Source organism: Branchiostoma floridae, chromosome 12 (genome assembly GCF_000003815.2).
Source record: "Branchiostoma floridae strain S238N-H82 chromosome 12, Bfl_VNyyK, whole genome shotgun sequence".
NCBI lineage: Eukaryota > Metazoa > Chordata > Leptocardii > Amphioxiformes > Branchiostomatidae > Branchiostoma > Branchiostoma floridae.
In genome coordinates this window covers 2,853,661-2,861,343 of record NC_049990.1, presented here as the reverse complement: position 1 = coordinate 2,861,343, position 7,683 = coordinate 2,853,661, and the positions used below count along the sequence as shown (strand labels likewise).

The following is a 7,683-nucleotide window of genomic DNA, read 5'->3' as shown; positions in this document are numbered from 1 at the left end:
TGTATGATATATATAAGTTAGTAACAAGTAGTAAGTGGCGAGCGTTCCAGCTGCTCTCATTTTGGATGAAAGTTCATGATGCAGCTTAACTTCTAAATATACGTAACGGCCGTGTGGTTCGTCGGATACACCCGATCCCTCAATCTCGAAAGTTAAGCGACGCGCGGTCCGGACAGTTCTTGGATGGGAGTCCCCCAACCAAGGACGACCAAGCATGGTCATTCCACAAAGTCGTTTTCCGGGAGGGACGTAAGATGGGAGTGGTGCCTCAACCACGTTAAACAGCCTCATAACTCATTAGGTACCTACTGGCTAGCAAAATACATCAGCTGATTATTATTATTTCTTTGTTTAGAAGTTGAGCTGAAGGATGGCGGGAGTGCCCAAGGTGCGTCTGAGGGGGGGACTGGAGATCACTCGGGTCCTGAACGGCATGTGGCAGGTGTCAGGGGCACATGGACCAATCGACCCACACAGGGCAGGTAAGATATAAACAAACAAACAAACATACAAATAAGCAAAGCATGAAAATGTGTCTATGTTGGTAAATAACACCATAAGCAATTAAACTTAACCTAACCTAACCAACACTTAAGATATATATGAGCCTCTGTATGTAAAAGAATCCAACACTAATAGAAAATAGCAAGCAGTATCAAAGCTGCATTGCACCTGTTACTTAAAGCTACTTGAATTTTAATACTGCTGCTGAAATCCCAGACACAGGGGTAGACAGCAGTCAGATACTGTAAATGCAGAAATGTTCGTGTTGGATTTATGTTCGCGGTTTTCGTTGTGACCACTTCACCGCAAACTTAAAACCACTGTGAACATTTTTCTATTATGGTATTAGACTCCAGTCTATGGTGTTACCGCGAACTTAAATCCACCACGAAAAGTCTCTTTTCCCGCTACCGTAAAATTAGATCCCCGCGAATTTAAATGCTTTTACTTCTTCACACCACGCACTTCCATGCGGCACTATCCAGTGGGCTCATCTTAGTTAGACTGCACATTTTTGGGAATGGAGGGAAACAAACTTGTGGGGAGATCCTGAATGTGTGACACATTACATTATGATATACCCCCCTTAAGAAAGTCTTGGAGGAGGAGGTCGGTTTAAAGGACTACAACTTGCTAGCTGCCATGCTAGATAGAGATGCATGGTCGGACATCATTAATGGCACCTCATATGAGGATGAACTGAACTGAACTGATGCCCCCCTCCCCAGCTGATGCCATGGTACAATACTACGACTCCGGCCTGACAAGTTTTGACCTGGCCGACATTTATGGCCCTTCTGAGGACATATACGGAGCTTTCGTCAAAAAGGTACAAAACAAAACAAACGGGGCAGAAACTGAACAATTTCTTGATGGCCAAACACTTTTGTAACTACAATTAGACGAATGATGTCCACCTGATTTTCAAACAAATGTACTCAAGTATGTTTGGCAAACTGATTTTCCTTTTTTTATTTGAAAGGGACGCTGCCAAGAAGCGGGTGGGGAAAAAATGATACCAGACATACAAATCAAGCATCTGTTTTGAAAACTTCTTCAACCAACGATAAACAATGGGCAACGTTACTACAATCTCCAGGCAGATCTACCGGCTGGTACCACTGGGGCTCAGAACACTTCTTGGCCAGCTAAACTCCTTATGCCACCGGTAGACCTCCTTGGAGATTACAACGTTGCCTCTATTTCAGTTCTGACAAACCTTTTATATTTGGCCATCTCTTTTGAGTTTGGCCATTTTCAATGCCACGCTGAAATTCAGTTTCATCACAGAAGCAAATTGCTTGTAGCTTGTGCCACCAAGAATCATGGTCAGTTTTCTGTTCTGAGATTAAATGTTGTCCTTTTTCTATTTATTTCTTACTATCCTCTGTAGTAACTGAGATGCTGAGTTACGTAGATGCCGGTTTAACAACATTTGACATGGCAGACCACTATGGACCTGCCGAAGATTTCTACGGTACTTTTCTCAAAAAGGTACGGCCACACTCACTCACTTACAATCCATGGTTAGATTATGCTGCTGCTGGGATCCCTGACACAAGGGTAGGCAGCAGTCAGCTAGTCTTCACACTGTGCTTCCATGCGGCTCTGTCCAGTGGGTCGTCACTGCTATTAGACCGCCACACCAAAACAAGTTGCTGATTTTTTTATTGAAAAAAAGGCTTTTTACTGGATTATGATATCATGCTATTTCTGATGGCTTTCATATCATGTTCTGTTGCAGTTCTTCTTGCTACGGTTGCTTGAGTCATTGTCTGGCAAGAAATTGATCGCCACACCAAAACAAGTTGCTGACTCTTAGAATTAAAAAGGCTTTTCACTGGATTGTGATATGCTGTTTCAGATGGCTTACCTTGTTCTATTGCAGTTCTTTCGGCTACGGTTCCTTCATTCATTGTCTGGCGAGATACTCATCACAGTAGAACTTCATTGAAATAAAGAAAATGTCATTATAAGCCAATAAAAAGTCTAATATGTAACATCAACTCAGTAAAAAAAAAAACATTGTTATAGAGGCCTTCTCAATTTGTTTTGTCTCAAACTCCTAAATATTTGATTCTGAAGGTATATACCACAAGATTCCTACTTATGCTGCATTGGCACATCTGTTTTCACATGTGTAATTGGCATGCGATCACACTTGCAGTACAATTGAAGTCATCATCGCAATGCAATGGACATCTAAGAAGGTTATGGGATCCAGTGGAGTCCCAAAGTAAATGTTAATATTTAGCTATAGCCAGTGCTAAGAAAGCTAAATCATAAATATACATGTAGTGACCATTTTATTATGTTTTTAACTGTTCTAGCTGAAAGCTGAGAGGGGTGCGGAAGCTCTCGGCAAAGTGCAGGGTCTGACCAAGTGGGTGCCTCGGCCTGGGCCCATGACCAGGAAGGTAAGTGGCTGTATTGTGTCAATAGACATGAATTTGAACTTCATTCTGCAACAAGTTAAATTTCAAAGTGTAGTGTTCAAGGTGCATATGCACTTCTGTGTGCCCAAAATTCAAGCTATGCATATAATTTTTTTTCTTGTTGGGGTGCACCAGTACCAGTGTATTTGTGTCGAGTTATGTGCATATCTAATTATACACTGCTATACTTTAATATTAGTCTTAGAGAAAAGATAATAAAACCCTTGTCGTATTGCCTGTCTATACATAAAAAATTTAACTGGAGAATTTCAGATTCAAGTTCTGACAGTCTGAGCAGAGACATTCTATCTTATCTTGGTATGTTGTAGTACAGTACAATGTATATCCAGCATATTTTCTGTGCAACTAGACTTCAAACAAATTTGAAGCCCTTTACTGTGACATAAATGGTATTAATTGACTGCTTTTAGCCCCAATGGGGCATGAATATGCAATAAACTTCATTGTCATTGTCATTAATGAGAGCAATGAATTACTTTTTGCAGGTGGTTGAAGAAAACATTGACCGGTCCATTAGGAGAATGGGGGTGGACAGGTTGGACAGTTTACAGTTCCACTGGTGGGACTATAGTGACAAGCGGTACCTGGATGCCCTTGGCCACATGGCTGACCTACAGGCGGAGGGCAAGATTGGTCAGTTTTACATCATTTGATTTGTTTGCTTGTTTGTTAATCTACACAACAACAAAATACATATGAAATACAGAAATTAATGTATAAAAACAGGTGCAGTAGAAGGGGAAAACTTTTAACAGTACCGCTATGCCCTCCTCCTAAACAAAATTGACCTCTTGATTTGTGTGGCGCAATTGGCAGGATGTTCGATTCATAACCCTGAGGTTCTGGGTTCGAATCCGTTGATGTGCCATCGATATTGTGCCCTTGGGAAAGGCACTTAACACGACTTTCCTCACTTCACTCAGATGAAGATGAGTACCTAGCTTTGGTTAGGGCTGCCCCTCAGATAGTTTTTAAATGGGTGTTCTGTGTTTGGGGCGAGCCACACCTCAAGCTTGTTAAAGAGCCCACCACACTTGTCAAAAGGGAAAGAGGTCCTTACCAGCGTGAGTGGATAAGAACCATTCTGGACTGTCTCTGAACAGCCTTCATAACCCCTACTTCTGTTATCATGTCAGGCATTAGTCCTTACTCTTATTGTGTCAGATTTGTTTTGTTGTTAATAATCTTAATTTTCATACAAGCATAATATTTTTTCCTTCTGTTGATAGGTGAGCTAGCCTTGACCAATTTTGACACAGTTCGACTGGAGGAAATCGTGAACAAAGGCATACCTATCTCTTCTAATCAGGTAGAGTATTGCAACAGACTCCAGAGAAGAGTCTGTTGCTGGCATAATTTGTATAATGTACTTTCTGAGCCACCCATGAAAGGTAGTGGATGAAACGTCTGTTTCCAAAATCTACCCATTCATGCTTGAATAACTGTTTTGTAACTTGCATATCTAATTTCAATCCTGAATGTTAGTATCAATGACTCCACATTTAGTTCTTGCACTAGGACTGTTATTGTAACTCATTATTCTTACTAAATTTTGGCTCAATCATCCAAGCCTTATTTTAGACTAGTGACCTTTGTGGCAAACTGCATCCACAGTAGTGGGCAATAATTGTCAGTAGGGCCAAGCTAATTTGATGTCAGATTTTTAAAAAATTGCCAAACTGTAAGAACAACATGAAACCACCAGGAGGGAATGTGGTTAGAGTTAGGTTTGCCTCCATTTTCTCCAATCTTGCTCATTTGCTGAATGTTGGTAAGAATATGTCAGTACAACAAAGCATATAAAGTTATCTAGCCTATTAGATAACAGTTACTCTTGTTCTTTTTGTTTTACTCCCCTAGGTACAGTATTCCCTCATCGACAGGCGACCAGGACAGAAGATGGCAGAGTTCTGCACAGCACATGGAATAAAGCTGCTCACATATGGAACTTTGGGTACCTTCTACCTTTCATTCATTTTTCTTAATCCTTTCCTCAGAATAGAAAATAGAGAATCCAAAGAAATATTGTAGAGCACATGATGCACGAGTCTGTGAAATTTTCTTTGTGTGTGGATTTTTTCTTAAAAGACAAAACAATTGAACTTCAATTCATGTCAAGATCTTGAAACTCAGGATTGCAAAATGATAGACCACCCAAACACATTGCTAGCAGCCTGATCTCTGTTGACATAGACTCTGGTTGTGATCTAGACAGGGAGAATTGGTACAAAAAAATTCTGACAGTCTCACAACCTCTGCCGTGACATAATTGTTTTTGCAGACTGCACATCTAGTAGCAATTTAAATTGACTCAAAGTTTTGAAATTCCTAGTGTGATTCCAAACCAAAAAGTGTGAAGACTAAGAAAACTGAGTGCCCCCTACCCTATTTGTTTTACAGGTGGTGGTCTGCTTACTGAGAAATTTCTTGGAGCAAAGGAACCAACGTCTAGGCGCGACCTTCCCACCGCGTCCTTGGGGAAGTACAAGAACATGGTGGATGCCTGGGGGGGGTGGAACCTCCTTCAAGAGTTGCTCAAGGTGAGGTCTTATCTCAATATTGTACATGGTTTGTGTGTGCATGCATGTTCATGTGCATGTCTGTAGGCCAGGGTGTGTGTGTGTGTTTGTGAGTAATGTAAATGCAGAAATGTTGACACTTGTTTCATCAATTCATGTTGAACTTTGCGGTTTTTGTGGTGGCCACTTATTCGCAAACTCAAATCAACTATATGTACATACATTTTTCCATGGCGCTAACCCAAACTCTAAATCACTGCAAGCACTGATAATTTTCACACTACCTAACAAGTTAAATCCCCGCAAATTAAATGCATGTTTAGAATTTACATTTTTGTATGTCTGCTTAACTATGCACGCTGCCATAAGGTAAGCAGCTTAATGTATAATGTACTGTAGCACCAAAGAGAAAAAAAAAAGACTATTGCATTACAAATGGATATCTAGATAAAACCACATCAATTTCACCAAATAGCAATTTCTCAAGAAACTGGATATGATTTTGGAAACGGTCAGATGTTTCAGGTTAATCAGGTAACATCTTGGCACGGTGTTACTGACGAAAGATAACAAATGTTATCTGAAACGTCTGACCGTTTCCAAAATCATATCTAGACGCTTGAGTAATTACTATTTGATGCATCTTATTACCTGGGATGTCTAACTTTTATCCATGTAACCAAATCAATTGTTTCCATTCCGAAGATAATTTCATCAGGTTGGTAGAACATACATGTAGGATGTTGAAGATTTCTTTTGCACAACTAGAATGCCTCTTACCTGCTGATGTTTTGATATTTGTCAGACAGTTTCCTCAGAGCTTCTAACTGGAGTTATGCTTCTGACACTGCTATATGTAGCCCATGTATGCAGCTGCTGTGGCCAAATCACAATCCCAAACGTGACTGAGTTGTTTCCATTATTTCCACCTATTTCAGGTGCTAAAGACCATAGCAGATGAACACGGAGTCAGTGTTGCCAATGTGGCCACGAAGTACATCTTGGACCAACCAGCAGTTGGAGGTAAGGGCACCATTACACACACATACAGTCAGTCAAACAGGCAAAGTTTATTTCACAATGATGTTTCTAGGTGTACATACTAAATATTGACACAGTATAAAATAATGACACAAGAATACGAGACACAGTTTTTTTAGTCTTTAGCATTCATTCCTAATACCTTCTCCATACGGCAAGTATAACACCATGGAAGAAAAGTATTATGCCACGTATTTTTGGGGTAGATACATTTAGAGCAGTGACAATTGATCACGTCAGCACTGAGTCCTTACAAAGTCGGTTCGTAGCACTCTTGTCGAGTAACCAGGAAGTGGTTTCTGACTGGTGGTTTGTATACATATAGGCACTGGCTTTTCCACTACAGTACATGTATGTCACTACAGTACAGTGCAGTACTGTAAATGCATTATTATTCAAAGTTCAGAGGATGGCGCAACCACTCCATTTTCCCACTACCCCGAAACTAAATCCCCACGAACTTAAATGCATTTACAGTACCTCGAGTAAAACTAAAAGGTAAACTCATCATCATTTATATCCTTCCATGTAGGTGTGATTGTAGGATGCAGACTGGGAGTGCCGGGGGCAGAACACATCCAGGACAACCTTCAAACTTTCACCCTTGACCTCACGCAGCAGGACATGGACAGGATTCACACAGTGGTCAGCAGGGGCAGAGACCTTATGACTGTTATAGGGGATTGTGGGGATGAGTACAGGTAATAGCTGTGAGTTACGCTGTGTAAGGTTGAGCTGGTTAGGTTATGTTACAGTACTGTCATGCATTTGCTAACATCAGGTCACATAATTCTACAAGTTACAATAAAATGGCAACGTTAAAAAGGCCTGCCAAAGATGTGCAGCCCTAAATAGCAGTGTGAAGTTTGCTTGTTGATCTTCAAACTCATTAAATAGACAATTAATACCTTTAATGGGTGCAATGAAAGACAAACTGTTGAATGTAAAAGCAAATTTCTAATCAGAAGACAGGATCTTGCCAGATTTGTAACATCGGTACTCTTTGTTGTATTTTCAATGGCACTACACGAGAAAAAGAAAATCCATTTAATGAGTTTGCTGGATTGTGATACTAGTAAGTTGTGTAAAAATGCCTTTTGACTTCTCAGTACAGCTATTCACAGCCGTCAAACAATTAAGAAGCCTTAATCGTAAGCTCTCCG

At 40.5% G+C, this 7,683-nt stretch overlaps 1 protein-coding gene across 1 annotated transcript; it reads left to right on the top strand.

Annotated features, from left to right (window-relative positions):
- The first annotated feature begins 335 nt into the window (after positions 1 to 335).
- Positions 336 to 7,677, top strand: LOC118428273 (flagellar radial spoke protein 5-like). Its single transcript, XM_035838293.1, has 9 exons — positions 336 to 482; positions 1,898 to 1,998; positions 2,835 to 2,921; positions 3,446 to 3,593; positions 4,190 to 4,269; positions 4,821 to 4,914; positions 5,361 to 5,500; positions 6,418 to 6,502; positions 7,053 to 7,677. Exons 1-9 carry the CDS (start codon positions 371 to 373, stop codon positions 7,223 to 7,225), a joined length of 1,020 nt encoding a protein of 339 aa, XP_035694186.1. The 5' UTR covers positions 336 to 370; the 3' UTR covers positions 7,226 to 7,677.
- Positions 7,678 to 7,683: the final 6 nt, after the last annotated feature.